The sequence below is a fragment of the Peromyscus californicus genome, unplaced genomic scaffold (assembly GCF_007827085.1).
Source record: "Peromyscus californicus insignis strain IS unplaced genomic scaffold, ASM782708v3 Scaffold_16__1_contigs__length_79575227, whole genome shotgun sequence".
Lineage (NCBI taxonomy): Eukaryota > Metazoa > Chordata > Mammalia > Rodentia > Cricetidae > Peromyscus > Peromyscus californicus.
The window spans coordinates 3684033-3702638 of record NW_026294458.1 but is presented as its reverse complement, the minus strand read 5'-3'; the positions used below and the strand labels follow the sequence as shown (position 1 = coordinate 3702638).

At 44.5% G+C, this 18606-nt stretch overlaps 1 protein-coding gene across 1 annotated transcript in view; it reads left to right on the top strand.

Annotated features, from left to right (window-relative positions):
- Window positions 1-18606, top strand: part of Pi4ka (phosphatidylinositol 4-kinase alpha) — a 145229-nt gene that overhangs the window by 37772 nt on the left and 88851 nt on the right. Inside the window, 6 exon segments of the mRNA XM_052740031.1 lie at window positions 2651-2723; window positions 3557-3816; window positions 7028-7094; window positions 11567-11715; window positions 15099-15164; window positions 16975-17071. Of these exon segments, the coding sequence (XP_052595991.1) occupies window positions 2651-2723; window positions 3557-3816; window positions 7028-7094; window positions 11567-11715; window positions 15099-15164; window positions 16975-17071 (712 nt within the window).

Sequence of the window (18606 nt, the reverse complement as noted above, 5' to 3'; positions counted from 1 at the left end):
CAAGGAGTCAGCCACCCAGCTACACAACCAGCAACAGAGTAAGAAATAATGAAAACTATACAAAAATAGTGAAAGGTAAAAGCCCAAAGGCAAAAGCTAGATGGGATAATTAAGTTAGGTAAAGCTGGCAAGAAACAAGCCAAGCTAAGCATTTGTAATAAAGAATAAGCCTTCATATACATGATTTATTTAGGAGCTGGGTGGTGGACCCCCCCCCCCCCCAAAGAGCAAAAACAACAGAGACCCACTGGTCTAAAGGAACAGAGCTGATAGAATGAATAGATATATAGTGGGCATCTATTAGAGTGGCCTTCAGGCTGTGGTCCAGCTAGTCCAACAATGGCTGTTTTCCAACAGAAGGTCCACGAATCTCAAAGAAGTAGGTTCTAATGCCATGAAGGAATGAACTTGCCAGAGAGTAAGGGAGGGCAGCGGGCAAAGAGCAAGAGCTTCCTTCTTCCTTGTCCTTTATATAGGCTGCCGGCAGAAGGTGTGGCCCAGATCCAAGGTGGATCTTACTATTTCAAATGGTTTATGAATAATCCCTCACAGGTGTATCCAGCTGCTTGGATTTTAGTTAATTCTAAGTGTAGTCAAGTTGACAACCAAGAATAGCCACCCCTGTGGTGGTTTGTTTGTTTGTTTGGTTGGTTTTGTTGTTATTGTTTTTGTTTTGTTTTGTTTTAAGCAGGGTCTCTCTAGGTAGCTCTGGCCGGTCTGGATCTCACTATGTAGACTGGACTGGCCTGGAATTCACAGGTAACTGCCAGCCTCTTTTCTGGTTGCTGGGATTAAAGGTATTAAACAATAAGGCCTTATCTATGAATAATGTTTGCCAAAATAATGTGATCAACAATGAAATTAGAAAAAGTACAGATTGAGTGTCTCTAGTAAAGAATCCAAAATCTAGCCAGGTGGTGGTGGCGCGTGCCTTTAATCCCAGCTCTCGGGAGGCAGAGGCAGGCGGTTCTCTGTGAGTTTGAGGCCGGCCTGGTCTACAGTGCGAGATCCAGGACAGGCGCAAAGCTACACAGAAAAACCCTGTCTCGAAAAACGGAAAAAAAAAAAAAAAAAAAAGACAAAATCTAAAGCCGCATGGTGGTGGTGCACACCTTTAATCCCAGCACTCAGGAGACAGAGGCAGGTGATCTCTGAGTTGGAGGCTACCCTGGTCTACAGATTAAGTTCCAGGACAGCCAGGGATACACAGAGAAACCCTGTCCCAAAACAAACAAACAGAAATAATAAGTAAACAAACAACACAAAACAAAGAATCCATAATCTGAAATTTTGATCACTAATGTCACTCTACAAGTAGAAAATTCTATGTCTCACTGTATGTGATGGGTTGCATTCAAAATGCAGACTCGCTTAAAACATTGAATAAAACTATGCTAGGCTATGAGTATAAAGTGTATAAAGCACAAATGAATTAAACTGTGTCAGGCAATGTCTATAAAGTATATAAAACATAGATGACTTTCATGCCCACTGGATTCATTTATTTTTATCTTATGTGTATTAGTGTTTTATCTGGATCTGTGCATGTTTACCACATGCCTCTACCTGGTGCCATTGGAGGCCAAAAGAGGATCTTGGATCCCCTAGAACTGGAGTTACATACAGTTGTGAACTGCCATGTGGATGCTGGGAGCCAAACCAAACTCCTCTGCAAGAACAGAAAATGCTCTTAATTGCTGAGCTATTTCTTACCCCACCATTTTTAGTAGTATTATTAATATTAGGAAAATATAGGAATGTTGACTACTTATGAACAAATCTTGTCACATCTGTTTCTTTTTTTGTTTGCCTGGGCTTTGCATCCCAGTCCAGTGAACTACAAACAAAAAGTTAAAATACCAACTGCATAAGTATAAGTTTCATAGCTTAAGAACAACATGTAGAAAGAAAAAAAAAGCACCAACATGTGTGAAGAGAATTTAAATGTCTTACATAACCAACTATGTGACGTGTTCACAAAAGACAAACTGAAAACTAATGTCTCAGCTAGATGTCGGTGGCGCACGCCTTTAACCCCAGCACTAGGGAGGCAGAGCCAGGCGAATCTCTGTGAGTTTGAGGCCAGCCTGGTCTACAGAAAGAGATCCAGGACAGGCACCAAAACTACACGGAGAATCCTGGTCTGGAAAAACGGGGGAAAAAAAAAAAAGAAAAAAGAAAACCTAATGGCTCACACAACGAAGTCTAGACTCCCATGAATGTGAGTTCCTGCATCCCCCAAAATATTCATGTGTGTATTCTGAATCCCACACTTCATGTAAAATGTAGAAAAATTAGTCTGTTGTACAATGGTAAGCAGATAACATAGTATCATGAAGAAATTATGATCATACAGTAAAACTGAAAAGAACTAAGCCCTTTTGGCCAGGAAAAGAGATGATTTGAAGACCTCTTTAGAGAAAATGAAGGAAAAATGGTCCAGAGCAGTGGGTACAAGCCCCAGGAAGACGTCACTGGTCCAGGGTTAGGAGAAGGTTGACTGTGATGTTAGCAGCTAGCTCCTGGCACAGCTATTGTGGGGGAATGGATAGGGTTGGTCAAGATAATGTCTAAAGCTCCTGCGAAGTTTGAATGAGTTTTGTAATACTCACCTAGTTTTGTTAACTGTTTGTGCCCTTGACTGTCACAGATTTTAGAGGCACTCCTGCAGGTTATGCATGTCCTTCTGGGAATGTGCCAGGCCGTGGAGATTCAAGAAAAAGGTATGATTCTAAATCTTCCATACTATTTTATCTTCAATTTTTCAAATTTTTATTTGTTATTTGTGTCTGTGTATAATGTGGGGTGTGTGTGTGTGTGTGTGTGTGTGTGTACTCAAGCTCAAAGGTGTGCATATATGTGGTCAAAGGAAAACTAACTTGTGGGAGTCAGTTCTCCCCTCCACCGTGCGATGGATCCAGGAGTCAAACTCGGCTCCTCAGGTTGCAAGGGTAGGGCTTTTACCCACTGAGTCATCTGGTTGGCCCCTCAAAGCTGTTTTCTGTTTCTCCTTTTCCTTTGTTTCTTTGTTTTGTTTGTTTGTACTTTGTATATACCAGATGAGTAGAAACTTTTCTATTAGGTTACATTTGTGTGCTTGTATACTGAGAGGCCACATGGGACTATGAGCATAGCTGTGTATACAAATGCCAGGTGTCTTTGACAAGTAACTTTACTCTTCTGAGTCTCTGTTTTGCCCAGTATAGTATGGGGGTAGTTTAGCTGACTGCTTTCTAGAGGTCACTTTTCCCATAGTGTAAACAGGGCCATCAGTGTGATCTGAGGTGGTCACAGTACATAAGCATGACTCAACTATATTACTGATTGGGATGTGCCATGAATAGATCAAGACCTTGCAAGGAAGCAAATGTGATAGAGATACAGTCTGACGTAACTGGTAATGAGATTGAAAATGTCACCAGTTGCCCCTGTAACTGGCTTGTTCTCAGCCTCATTCACAGTTACCAGGAGTGGGTTGTAAAATGTTAACCAATGGTGCGGGTGGCTACAGTGTGGCTGTCTTAAGTAACTCTTGTAACTCCGCTTGCTCCTCTAGAATACCTTTGCAAGTATGCAATCCCATGCCTGATCGGAATCTCCAGATCCTTCGGTCGTTACAGCACATCCGAAGAGTCTCTCCTCTCAAAGCTCTTTCCCAAAGCCCCTCCTCATTCCCTGAGAATCCCCGAGGAGCTAGAAGGTGTCCGAAGGCGTTCCTTTAATGACTTCCGCTCCATCCTACCCAGCAATCTGCTGACTGTGTGTCAGGAGGGCACACTGAAGAGGAAAACCAGCAGTGTGTCCAGCATTTCTCAGGTCAGGCTCAGGTCAGGCTGGGTTCCCAGGGGAGCACTCAGGGAGGAGAACTTTAGTAAGTGTTCATGCAAAGGAGCACTTGTGTGTGGTTTGGGGTTCTCGTTAGGATTCTCTTGTTAGATAAGAAAAACCTGTCCCTTTTTTTCTGTATTTGAGATGGTCTTGCTAGAACTCACTATATGACCCAGATGGACTAGAATACATGGCCCTCCTTACCCCTTGGTGCTGAAATTATAGATGTGGGCCACTATACTTGTTTAGGACTGATCCTTTTAAGAGGTGGGTTTTTTTGTTTGTTTGTTTGTTTTATTTGTTTGTTTGTTTTGGTTTTTCCAGACAGGGTTTCTCTGTGTAGCCCTGGCTGTCCTGGAACTTGCCCTGTAGACCAGGCTCTGAACTCACAGAGATCTGTCTGCCTCTACCCCTCCTCGCCAACCAAGTGCTGGGATTAAAGGTATGCACCACCACTGCCCAGCCTCCATTTGTATGGACTTGTATAGGAACTTACTCTGCAGACTAGAATGGCCTCAAACTTGCACTGATCCTCCTGCCTCAGCCTCCTTTGTGCTGGGATTCCAAGGATGCACCAGCATACCTAGGGTTTTACACATGCAGACAATTTGTTTTTAAGAGGATCTTGCTACATACGTGCTGGCCTCAAACTCCCATTTCTGTCTCTGCCTCCCAAGTGCTGAGAACATAGGAAAATGCTGCCGAGCCAGGCTTCTTTTTACCATTGTCAGTGATTTCATAGTTGTGGGATGGTGGGGTTTTTGTTTGTTTTGTTTTGTTTTTGAGACATGTAGCCCAGGCTGGCCTCAAAGTTGCTCTTGAGCTGAGAATGATCTTGAACTTGATCCACTTGTTTTTATCACCCTAGTGCTAGGATTACGCATGTGCCGCCATATGCAGTACTAGGGATTTGTATTAGGGTTCTCCGAAGGAACAGAACTGATAGGATGATTCTATGTTTATATATAGGAAGGGGATTTATTAGAATAGTTTTCAGGCTGTGGTCCAGCTAGTCCAGCAGTGGCTGTTTACCAACAGAAGGTCCAAGAATCCAGTAGTTTTTCAGTCTATAAGGCTAAGTGTCTCAGCTGGGCTTCAGGATACACCAGAACCCTGAAGAAGTAGGCTCTAATGCCAGAGAAGGAATGGCCTTGCCTGCAAGAGTGAGAGCAAGCAAGCAAAGAGAACAAGCTTCCTTCTTCCATGTCCTTCATATAGGCTGCCACCAGAAGGTGTGACCCAGATTAAAAGTGGATCTTCCCACTTAAAAAGATCTGGATTAAAAGTGGATCTTCCCATTTCAAATGGTTTAATTAGGAAAAAAAAATCCCCATGGGCGGTGGTGGTACATGCCTTTAATACCAGCACTTGGGAGGCAGAAGCAGGCGGATCTCTGAGTTTGAGGCCAGCCTGGGCTACAGAGTGAGTTCTAGGACAGCCAGGACTTCACAGAGAAACCCTGTCTCAAGAAAATAAAATCCCTTCTAGATAACCCAGCCTCTTGGGTTGTAGTTAGTTCCAGGTGTCATCAAGTTGACAACCAAGAATAGCCACCAGAGACTCGAACTCGGGGCTTCCTACATGGTAGGCCAGTACTTTACCAGCTGAGCTACATCACCATCCCCCAGACTTTACTCTGAGATAGTTCGTGCCTGTAAGAAGTATGTAATTGAGGGGCTCCCAGCACCCACATTGTAGCTCACAACCATCTTTAACCCAATTCCCGGGGATTTTACATCCTCTTCCAGCCTCTGGGGACACTAGGCACTTATGTGGTACAGACAGACATACATGCAGACAAAATACCTACATACATAAAAAATGGAATAAAAATTTAAATTAAAAGAATAGTATGTAATTGATGGCAGGGATGATGGCTGGTTTGTAAAGTGCTTGCTTTGCAAGTATTAGAACCTAAGTTCAGTCCCCAGAACTCAAAAAAATGCTGAGTGTTTGTGGAGTATGCTTGTAATCCTAGCATGGGGATTGGGATCCCTGTGCTAGCTGGCCAGCTTTAGGCCAATGACAAAGACCTTGTCTCAAAGAAAATGGATGTCTTTCCAGCAGATAACCCCCCAAAGTTGTCCTCCAACCTCCACATACACACTTGTATGAAACATGCACATACACATACATGTGTGCGCGCACCCCCCCCCCAGCAAAAAATGCATAATTGGGGTTCAGCGGTTAAGAGTGCTCACTGTTCTTCCCTAAGACCTGGGTTCAGTCTCTAGCACTGTGTCAGGCAGCTCACAACCCCTGTAACTCCCAATTCCTGGGATCTGATCTCCTCTTTGGAGTCCAGGAGCTCCTCTGCACATACGGTGCAGCTAAAGTCAGACATGGAAATAATGAATGAACATGTTAAAAATTGTTATCTTTTGAAAATAAAGAAGTGTGTAATGGTACTAGGCTTGGTAGCACATACCTGCAGTCCCAATACTCATCAAGCTGAAGCAGAGAATCATGAGTTTGAGGCTAGATTGGGCTACATAGCAAGATGCTTTTTTTTTTTTTTTTTTTTTTTTTTGGTTTTTCAAGATAGGGTTTCTGTGTAGCCCTGGCTGTCCTGGAACTCATTCTGTAGACCAGGCTGGCCTCAAACTCACAGAGATCTGCCTGGCTCTGCCTCCCAAGTGCTGGGATTAAAGATGTGTGCCACCACCTGTCCACCCGGCTGCTATTTCATTTTTTAAGAAAGTAGTATATCATTTTGAGGAGTGAGGTGTAACTTCATACACATAAGACCCTGCCATTCTGTAGCTAACACCATTCTCCTCAGAAACCTCCCATACATGGATGTGTGCATGTATGTATGTATGTGTGACTCGTGGAAAAAAGATAACACAAAATATTAAGAAAAATTCAGCTCAATCTGGATGTGGGGCTGCATACCTGTTAACCCAGCACTCAGGAAGCAGAGGCCAACCTGGTCTGCATGGCAAGTTCCAGTCTGGCTATTGCTAGGTAGCAAAACTTTGTCCCCAAAAGAAAGTGAGAGGCAGATTCAGCTTAGTAAACAAAAACAAAATATATAGTTACTGGTATTACAATATACAGCAAAAAGTGCTGCTATAGCAGCAGACCTCAGCGAGGAGCTAAGGCTGGACTCAAGTGTGGACAGCAGGTTGGCAGAGACCCTCTGAGATGAGTAATTGGTTCTCTGGAGCCTTTTTTGATCTTACCTTATGGCTTTCAGGTTAGCCCAGAGCGTGGCATGCCCCCTCCCAGCTCCCCTGGAGGATCTGCCTTTCACTACTTCGAAGGTAGGTTTCCCCTCGGTACATAAGTGTGAATCTAGTATCGGAACAGCGTCACAGTAACTTCTGTGACACTGAGGATGCTGGACTGGCATTCAGAGTGGTGAGCTTTCATTTCTGTTTCCATTGTAATTTCTCCCCACCGATCCTACCCTGTATGTGTGTGTGTGTGTGTGTGTGTGTGTGTGTGTGTGTGTATGTGGGTCTGTTCTGTTGGCTGTGAGACCAAGGTAACTTATAGAAAAAAACATTTAATTGGGCCTTTCCTGTGGTTTCAGAGGGTTAGTCTATGATGATCATAGCAGGAAGTGTGGTAGAAGGTGGGCAGGCATGGCACTGGAGCAGTAGTTAAGCGATTACATCTTGATCCAAAGGCCAAGAAGGGGGGGGGGAGGGAGTAAAATTGGGCCTAGCATGGCCTTTTTTTTTTTTTTCTGGTTTTTTTTGAGACAGGGTTTCTCTGTGTAGCTTTGGAGCCTATCCTGGAACTCACTTTGTAGACCAGGCTGGCCTCCCGAGTGCTGGGATTAAAGGCATGCACCACCACCGCCCGACTTGGCTTGGACTTTTGAAACCTCAAATCCCATTCCCAGTAACACACCACCTTCAACAAGGCTGCATATCCTAATCCTTTCTAAACAGTTCTACCAACTGGGAGCCAAACATTCAAATACATGAATCTGTGGGGGCCCTTCTCATTGAAAACACCACACTCTTCCCCCCCATTCCCCACACACTCCACATACTACAAATGAAACCCAGGACTTTGGTTTGTTGATTTTGGTTTTTTGAGACGGGGTTTCTCTGTGTAGCCCTGGCTGTCCTGGAATTTGATTGTAGGTGAGGCTAATCTATGGGAGCCCACAGAGGTTTCCTAGTGAGATCTGAACTTGCTTTACCCAGCAGGGCTGCATAAGGGAATGGATTGACCACGTGTGTGGTTACCAGGTGTTTGGAAGGGTCTGCACCTGGTTATGCTAGGGGGAGGTCTTTTGCTCCACCCCTTGGCATTCCTTTAAAAAGCCCTTTAGAAGAAACAGAGGGGTCCGGTGGATTAGGATCCAGGCCCTCCCAAGCTATCCTGTGTTTCTGTCTGTCTCTCTCCCATCTACATTTCTATCTAAATATCTTATCCCTCACTCCTCAAGAGTACCCTGGGGAAAAAAAGGTGGGGGCGAGTCACCACACTAGTCTTGAACTTACAGAGATTCACCTGCCCTCTGCCTCCCCAGTGCTGGGATTAAAGGCATGTGCCACCACTGCCCAGATAAAACCCATGACTTTGTGCTAGCTAGGCAAGTGCTCTAATCTTGCTACATTCTCAGCCAGAGTTTTATTTATTTCTATCATTTTAATTATGTGTATGTATGTGTATCGTGTATGGGGATATGCACGTGAGTGCAGACGCCTGTGAAGTCCAGAAGAGGGCATCAGATCCCCTGGAGCTGGAGTTACAGGCGTTTATGAGTTGTCTGACCATACGTACCAGGACTTAAATGCAGGTCCTCTGCAAGTGCACTCTTAACTGCTGAAACATCTCCCTAGCCCCCAGAAATTTGTTTGAGTTTAGTTTTAAAATATCTCTAGAGAAAAATACAAAAAATAAGTCACAGACTCCCAAATGCTACCGTGTGGATTTTAACTTGTTAAAGCATGGGTTTTCTAGTAGAAGGCCTATCTTTTTTAAAGGCAATTAAATATATAGATGTTTAAAAATGCAGTAGTTTGTTATGGTGGCAGGACCATGCCTGCAAATCCCAGAACTTCAGAGACTAAAGGAAGAAGATCATATGTGGGGCCAGCATGGACTACATAGCCAGCGTCTATCTCAAAACACACAGTAACAAACAAAGTAAGAATGTAGTAATACTACTTTCTTTGAAGCTTTGCTACTTGCTAAATGCTTTCCCATAATTTACTGATTTTGATTCATGTGACTGTCCTGTATATTGGACACATTGAAACTACCTTTTCCTCAGCTGGAGAGATGACCCAGCAGGCTTGCCCCAAGAGTGTGAGGACCAGAGTTGAGACCCCCAGAGCCCACATCAGTGCCGGCTGCGTATGGTTGTCCCCTGCAATCCCAGTGGTAGTGGAGGCAGAAACAAGCTGGCTAGCCAGACAGGTGAAATGAACTCACACATATACACACAATCAAAAACAATTACCTCCGTCTGGCTCTTGAGAAAAATTAGATCAGATTAAATCAGGATAGGTCAGGAAACCAGGGGCTCCATTCTGCAGCCCCTCCATTTTTGAGTGATGTGAATTTCTTTCTTTCTTTCTTTGTGCGTGAGAGAGATGAGGAGAGAGAGGCAGACAGAGTGTGTATGCTGGGAGTTGTGTTTTGTAGTAGGAATGCTGGGGTTACAGATGTGCACCACTACATCTGGCTCTGTTGTTTGTTTACATGGGATCTGGGGGATTGAACTGTTCTCCCAGTGCTCAGGAATCAGAGGTAGAAGGACTCTGACTCAAGTCTAGCCTGGACTGCAAAGTGTGCCTTCTCTCAGAACAACAACAACAACTTTTACCAGCACCCCCAGCTCTGTAAATCATGTAAATCCCAGTTTGGGGTCCTTGGTTCCCGCTGTCCTTGGCTTTTGCCTCCGTCTGACCGTCGTACACCCCGTTCACTCATAGAGCCCTCTTCTTTTCTGTTATGGTGTCTGCCTTCAGGTCACAGCCTCTTTACCTAACCACTGCTCTCTCCTCCTCCTCCTCCTCCTCCTCCCTCCTCACTTGTCACCAGGTTCTTATGTTAGCTCTCTAGCTTCTCAGTTCAAGGTTCAAATTCCCCTTCTGTGGCTGGCTGGCATCCCTCCTTAGAGCTAGTAGTGTACCACCAGGGTTGGAGCACTAGATTTTATCTAACCCTCTCGTACTGGAGAACTCAAACAGATTACCAGGTTCTTCATAGATTGACATTGTCTGCCATGACTTATTTTTTGTGGTATTGGGGATTGAGCCTGCGTGCTCTACCACTGAGCTGCTTCTAAGGCCCTTTGTTTATTAAGAGGTGTGGTCTTATAGTATAGACCGTGCTGGCCTGGAACTTGCACTTCTTCTGTCTCACCCTCCCAAATAGCTAGAATGATAAACATAAGCCACCACTCTGGGCTGTCTATCATTATTTAATATGACAATATTAGACTTACTTATTTTCTAATGATACTTTTCTGATAAAATGTTCTAATAATGATTTTCTAGGGGCTGGAGAAATGGCTCAGTGGTTGAGAGCACATACTGTTCTTCCCAAGGACCTGAGTTCAATTCCTAGCACTCACATTAGGTTGCTCACAACTGCCTGTAACTCCAGCTCCAGGGGGATCTGACACCTGGGACCTCTGTGGGCATTTGCATTTATGTGCATATACCCCTCCCCACCACACACATACACATACACATAGTTGAAATAATAAAGATAAAGAAAAACAATGACTTTTGATCCATCGTTTGCTTTGGGGTCCATATTTATTCTTACATGACTTTTTCAGAGAGGTGTAAAGTTAACATCTGTCATGGTCACTGTTCTATTGCTGTAAAGAGATACCATGACCAAGCAACTTATACAAGAAAGCATTTAGGGGCTGGAGAGGGGGCTCAGCAGGTAAGAGCACTTGTTGCTCTTGCAGAGAATCTGTGTTCACTTCCCAGCATCCACATGGTAGCTCACCGCCATTTGTAATCCCAGTTTCAGGGGATCCAGCAGGCACACATGTGGTGCACATGTGTGCATGCTTGCAAAACAACCAAACAAATAAAATAAAACAAATCTTTTAAAAGTTTTAAAAAGAAAAAAAAGAAAGCATTTGATTGAGGGCTTGCTTACAGTTTCAGAGGGTGAGTTCATGACCATATCATGTCAGGAAGATGGCAACAGGTAGGCAGGCAGGCATTATGCTGGAATAGTAGCTGAGAGCTCACATCCTGATCCGAAAAGGTAGAAAGAAAGAGAGACCTCAGTTAAGTTCTCATCATCCTGATTGGGTGGTTCACAACACCTGTAACTCCAGCTCTAAGGGGGCAGATGCTCTCTTATGGCCTCCATGGGCTCCTGTGCGCTTGAGTGCACACACATACACACACACACACACTCTCACACTCACAAATCTTTAAAAATAGAAGTATAAGGAGGGCTCTTGGCATCCTGATTCACCCAGATGTGATCAAGCAGCGTCAAGCTTTCTGCCCCCATAACTTCCACTTCCACACTTTCCTCACTGCAATGTTCCCTCAAAATATGAGCCAGAATAAGCCCTCCCTCCCTTAAAAAAAAAAAAAAAAAAAAAGGAGAGCTGTGGGCACACTCCTGTAGTCTCAACACTTGGGCGGCTGAAGCAAGAGAATGACTGAGTTCAGAGAAGCCTGGGGTAAAAGGAATTGTAGTATCAGCAGAGACATGTGCAGCTGTGTTGGTTATGGGGATGATCTCAGTTGGTCATGTCTTTTTATTTTACTTTGTTCTCTCCTGGCAGCCTCTTGCCTGCCTGATGGAACTGCTCTGGAGCCCGAGTACTACTTCTCCACCATCAGTTCCAGCTTTTCTGTCTCCCCGCTCTTCAATGGCATCACCTATAAGGAGTTCAGTATTCCACTGGAAATGCTTCGGGAACTCTTGAACTTGGTAAGCAAGCTCTGGTGGTAAGTAGACCATGGGGAGAGCAGGCAGCAAAAGGCTGCGGTTGGTTTTTGAGAGCTGTGAGCTCTGGCTGGCCTCCCAGTCCCTCTGCCTCTGCCTCCCGAGTGCCGAGACAGCATGCATCACTGTGCCTGGCTAACATGGTACTAGGGTTGAAGCTCAGGCCTCTCTGTCAGTGAGCTATATTCCTAGGCTTAAAACAAAAACAGAAAACACATACTTTTAATTTTGAAACAGGGCTTAGCCGTTTTACCCAGGCAGGCCTTGAGCTTCATTAGTTCATCCCGTTTCAGCCTCCCAAGTAGCTGGGGTTACAGATTTGTGCCACTAGGGCCCATCAGAAGCCTCTAATTTTTATTTATTTTGGTTTTTCAAGACAGGGTTTCTCTGTGTAGCCCTGGCTGTCGTGGAACTCCCTCTGTAGACCAGGCTGGCCTCGAACTCAGAGATCCGCCTGCCTCTGGCTCCCTAGTGCTGGGATTAAAGACGTGCTCCACCCACCACTGCCTGGCTGTTTGTTTTTAACAGGAAAGCTTAGGATATATGTTGACTATCTCTCATCCAGAATGATTGGTACCAGAAATAGTTAGGATTTGGGGTCATTTACAGATTAATTTTTTCCTATGCATAATGAGATATCATAGAATGAAACCCAAATCTAAACATGAAATTCATTTGTTCTTTTTTTAGATCTATTTTGTGCATGAGTGCTGTATCTGCATGTATGACTTTATGCCAGAAGAGGGCGCCAGATATCACTATAGATGGTTGTGAGCCACCACGTGGGTGCTAGGAATTGAGCTCAGGATGACATCTGGAAGAGCATCCAGTGCTCTTAACCTCTGACCATCTCTCCAGTCCTCATTTGTTCTTCATTTCTATGTACCTTACACATAGAGAAAGTTATTTTATATTTTTATTTTATTTGAAAATCTCTTGCTCTGTTGCCCAGGCCAAACTCAAACTTCTGAGCTCAAGAGCTCCTCCTATCCTGGCCTTCTGATTGTCTGGGACCACAGGCCTGCCTACTGTGCCTGGCTTATGCAGTGTCTTGAATAATTTTGTCAGATGTGGAATTTTCCTCTTGGGACAACATACTGATGTAAAAATAGTTTGGATTTGGGAACATTTGGGATTTCAGATTTTTGGCCTAGGGTATTCAGCCTGTACCATTATTTCCAGGTACAATCGACATAATAAACTGACAATTACAGAGAGGAGAGTAAAATTCCTTCCCTAAGGGGATGTAAGCAGTGTCTACCCCTCCCCAGGTCCCAAGGAGGAACTGAGGCAGAACTCCTCCAGTGAAATTATTGGGTCCCTATAGAGCCTAGGTAGGAGGTTAGGGGCTCCTTACAGTATGGGCACCCCTCCCCCAACTCGCCACACCTGGAAAGCCTTACCCAATGCCAGTGAGGGCTCCCTGCTCCCCCCCCCCCCCCCCCCCCCCCCCCCCCCCCCCCCCCGTCTTTCCCAGTCTCTACGTGCCCTAGCCCTTCCCTAGGGGAGAAGAGCGCCCTGCTCCAAGCCTGGGTGCGGGTTCACCGTGGACCTCAGCTGGACTCTGCGAGATGATGGTTGCTTTGGCTTTGAACACATTCACTCAGGACACATTCTGTAGTGCCTGAGTGTGTGGGAGAGGCATCCTACATGTCCATTCAGAAGAGACCATTGTCAAGTCTGCCAAGAATATGCAGATCCAGGGCAGGGGCAGGCTCAGTCCAAGCATTCAGACTCCACTAAAAACAGTGCTTTTCCTTTATATTTGATTTACTCGGAAGAGGAGTTGTGTTAATATAAAACCTGAGTTTCTAATTTGAGTTTCTTTGGGTAGCCTCTGACAGGGTGATGTCACAGAAGGCTTTGGTGCCATTGTTTACATGCTGAAATAGGTGGATCTTTAGAAGAAGAGTGCAGTGAGTTCAAGGCCAACTGGGGCCATAGAGTGAGAGAGACCCTGTCTCAAAAACAAAAATTAAATTAAAGTAGGATGTGGTGCACGCCTTTAATCTCAGCACTAGGGAGGTAGATGTAGGGGAATTTCTGTGAGTTTGAGGCCAGCCAGGGCTACATAGTAAAACCCTATCTCTAAGAGAAAAAAAAAAATCCAACCCCCCAAAAAAGAGAGAGAGAGAGAAACTTGGTGATGGTACACAAATGTGGTCCCCAGCGAATGAAGAGGATGTATGATGTGTGCTCAAGCTTAGAGAAGAACCAGTGAGCTACTGTCCCAGGCCACTAGGAGCCATCAGTGTCTAAAGTTCCTGATGTCCAGGAGATGGTTTCATTGCAGGAATCTTCCTCATAGCTGTGCTTGGTAACTGAGCAGTTTGAACACTCTGACATCTTGAAAACAGAAATCTAACATTGGCCGCTGGCTGGTGGTGGTGCACATCTTTATTCCCAGCACTTGGGAGGCAGAGGCAGGCTAATCTCTGAGTTTGAAGCCAGCCTGGTCTACAGAGTGAGATCCAGAACAGGCACTAAAACTACACAGAGAAACCTTGTCTCGAAAAACCGCACGCGCGCGCGCGCACACACACACACACACAAAAAAAAGGGCCGGGCGGTGGTGGCGCACGCCTTTAATCCCAGCACTCGGGAGGCAGAGCCAGGCGGATCTCTGTGAGTTCGAGGCCAGCCTGGGCTACCAAGTGAGTTCCAGGACAGGCGCAAAGCTTCACAGAGAAACCCTGTCTCGAAAAACCAAGAAAAAAAAAAAAAAAAAGGAAAGAAAGGAAAGGAAATCTAACATTGGCAACTTTGAGGGAGTTGGTCAGTCACTGCCTTTACTTTTATCGTCATTCATATTCAGGATAAGAAAAGTCTCAAGTGATGCTGGAATAGTAAGGGCGTTTTCTGCATATGGCTTGATCATTGTTCAGTTGATATATTGTTGAGCTACTTTCCATTACATTTGTCACTACAAATTTATTTGGTTCTTTCCATTTTTCTTTTAAATGTTTAAAGTTACTTACTTTATTTTATGCATGTAAATGTTTTGCCTGCATATATATGTGCATCATGTGCATGTATAGTGCAAGTCAAAAGATGACATCAGATCCCCTCAAACTAGAGTTACAGAGTTGTGAGTCCCGTGTGGCTTGGGAACCGAACCTGGATCCTCTACAGGAACAACAAATGCTCTTAATCACTGAACTAACTCTTCGGTCCCTGGCTTTCTTCTTTTTAAAAATTTTGAGGATTGACCCCGGCATCTTGGGTATGCTAAGCATGTTCCTTACTATTGAGCTCCACCTCAGCCTTCTTATGGGTTTTGTCTATCAACACATTTGTCCTTAGGTAGAAGAAGCTAGCACTCCTGTCTCTCTGTAAGCTGCCTCATGTGATTTTTGTCTCTCTAACAGGTGAAGAAGATCGTTGAGGAGCCTGTTCTAAAGTCCTTAGATGCAGTTGTAGCCAGCGTGATGGAAGTACGTACCTTCTGAGGACATTACCATGAAGTTAGCCTAACGAAGCACAGCTGTTGGTAGGAGGGTTGGCGTGCAGGCTTGCTTGCAGTGAGTGCAGCCCCAGTCTCAGCACACCTCCCTGCTGCCTGCCTACCCTGGCTCCTTTCACCACACCACCACACGGTACCTCTGGCTGGTGGTCAGTGTCTCCATTTCACACCTGGAAGGTTAAGGAGGGTTAACTAGTGTGCCCGTGTCACACACTCAGGGAGCTTGCGGTCAGACTGGGTCCTTTCCTTGCTCCTTTCTTGCTTCCAGAGCTGCAAGGTGTACTTACAGGGATTTGCAACCCCTGGACTTTAAGTGTATGTGCTATGTATCTGAGGGACTTTTTAAAATGTATTTGGAGCCAAGGTTTGCTCTGCATTTGCCACCGGCAGACTTTGACGCTAGCCTTTGTGGCGTGTGTAGTTTGCCCTTGCTTGGCCCTGACTAAGGGCTACATTGTCATAATTCTGAGTTGCAGCCTGCTACTTTGCTACAGATCTTCACCGTTTGCAAGTGGCGTCTTCCCTGTGACTCTCACTGTGGGTTGAGTTTGTGGTCTCAGAGGCTTCTCAGTTTCTTTCTGTCTTTTCTTCCCTTTCTTTCTTTCTTTCTTTCTTCTCTCTCTCTTTCTTTCTTTCTTTCTTTCTTTTTTGTTGAGGTTTAATTTTATTTTTTATATGTATAGATGTTTTGCTTACATGTATGTCTGTATAACCATGTTCGTTCAGTGTCCACAGAGACCAAAATTTTAAGCTCCCCTTAAAATTAAAGTTACAGATTGTTGTGAGCTGCCATGTGGTGCTGGGAATTGAACCTGGGTCTTCTGGAGTAACAGTCAGTGCTCTTAACCACTAAGCCATCTCTCCAGCCCTGGTTTCTTTTATCAGTCTATGGTCATAAATGACTGAGGGCATGCTGGGAAGCTGAGGCCTGAAAACTGGCCTTGGACAGTCTAAAATCTATACCAGTGGTTTTCATGCAGTGACCCTTTAATACAGTTCCTCATGTTGTGGTGACCCTCAACCATAAAATTATTTCATTGCTACTTCATAGCTGTAATTTTGCTACTGTTATGACTCTTGCCACTGAGCAACCTAACATCGCATGCCCCTCTCCACCCCATGCTTCCTCCGTCCTCTCCTAGTTGCTAATATCCAGACACTAAGGACTGCATCTTAACTCACTAGACCTTGTCTTGAGGTTTTTCTTCCCCAAGTACTACATTTCATATTAGATTGGTAAAGAATAGTTCAAGCCAGGTGGTAGTGGCACATGCCTTTAATCCCAGCACTTGGGAGGCAGAGGCTGTCAGATCTCTGAGTTTGAGGTCAGTCTAGTCTACAGATTGAGTTCCAGGACTACATAGAGAAACCCTATCTGGCGGGGAGGGGATAATTCAAAATTGGAAGTGTCCAAGCTATAGTGTCTTCCTTCAGAATGATGGGTAATGTTGGGTTCCCTCTGGTCTGGTGGCCACTTTGGTGGTCTTCCACCTCCTTTATTTCTATGTCACCAAAGACTGTGAAATGTTAGTGGTTTTGGTGTTGTTTCTGTGGGTCATATAACTCCTGCCTGGTAGACAGCAGGCAGGGCGTGGGCCTCACATTTACTTTTGCCTTGTACTGAATATGATGAAGATGTCTGCTGTGAGTTACAGTCAGTGGCTGCTCAGTTTAGATTGCTAAGACACTGATACAGTGTAGCTGCTTGCTGGGCCATCTGCAGGACCAAAGGCAGTTCAGGGGGTCTCTGCCCTGTGGCCCTGTGTCTGTCTCCTCTGCAGGCCAATCCCAGCGCCGACCTCTACTATACAACCTTCAGTGATGCCCTCTACCTGACCATGTTCAAAGTGCTTCGAGACACTCTGCACCACATGAAAGGTAAGGGTGTTGGGGTGTGGGTGTGAGTACAGGGGTGGGGTCCCAGGCCTTTGTCACAGTCTGGTACTTGCTTTCTCTTGGTGCCAACTTAGAAATCACACATAAAAGCAGATGTAGCTTATGGGTGTAGTCCTAGCTGCTTGGAAGGTGGGCTGAGCCCAAGAGTTTGAGACCAGTTGAGACAGTATAGCAAGATCCCTCTATCTCCAAAAGTAAAAGATCACATGTGAGCAGCATGATCACATGACTGAACTTTAGTAGAAATAAGGAAATTTTTAAAAAAATCTGTCCCTGATGCTAATCCTGCCAATGATGGCTAAAGAGATGATTTATTTCCTAATATGTTTTTCTGCACACATTGTATCTTTGTCCTGTGCATATAGCTTTACATATCATATTTAGACATTTTAGAAAATAAAAGGTTTAGCGTTTCCTCCCAATTTCTCATGTGTTTTTCCCATTCTATTTCTTCATAACATTAAATGTTCCTCTTATATATGTTTTGGTGACTCTATAGATTTCTAAGATATAGATACACTATAATTTACTTAACTATTCCTAATCTAATTAAGAGGCCCCCTGAGAAACAGTTTTATGTGGACCATAGCATCGAAGGTTTGCATTCCCTCAGGAGTACATTAGGGATAGCGAACCCGGCCTGACATCCTAGAGTCCTCTTGCCTTGGCTATCTGTTACTGATCTGACCTCTGCCTATCACAGTAGTTCTGGAATTTTCAGGCCCCAAGGATGAGAATTTGGAAAGTCTCTAATCTTTCACCTGAACTAACTCATTGATAATACAACCCTTTATTGGTATTTCGTATGTCCGAGTTCTAGTTTTTGACTGCTTAAAAGACAGTGCTATGGGCTTAGAGTATAGCTCAGTGTAGAGCACTTGTCTGCAGAAATAAGCACTGGACTGATCCCCAAAACAGATTCAGAATAAGCCAAAGCCAAACCAAAGCCCGGGTCTGACTTCTGTGACCGACAGACTGTATGCTTTTGAAGGGCGGTGGCAGACTGTTCATGCTCGGCCCTGCAGGCACTCTCAGAACCACAGCAGCGCCTCAGAGGCCACCTTAGTTTATTTCTGTCAACTGTATACCACCTTAGTTTACCTTTGTCAACTGTATACCACCTTAGTTTACTTTAGTCAACTGTATACCACCTTAGTTTACTTTAGTCAACTGTATACCACCTTAGTTTACTTCTGTCAACTGTATACCACCTTAGTTTACCTTTGTCAACTGTATACCACCTTAGTTTACTTCTGTCAGCTGTATACCACCTTAGTTTACTTCTGTCAACTGTATACCACCTTAGTTTACTTCTGTCAACTGTATACCACCTTAGTTTACTTCTGTCAACTGTATACCACCTTAGTTTACTTCTGTCAACTGTATACCACCTTAGTTTACTTCTGTCAACTGTATACCACCTTAGTTTACCTTTGTCAACTGTATACCACCTTAGTTTACCTTTGTCAAATGTATACCACCTTAGTTTACTTCTGTCAGCTGTATACCACCTTAGT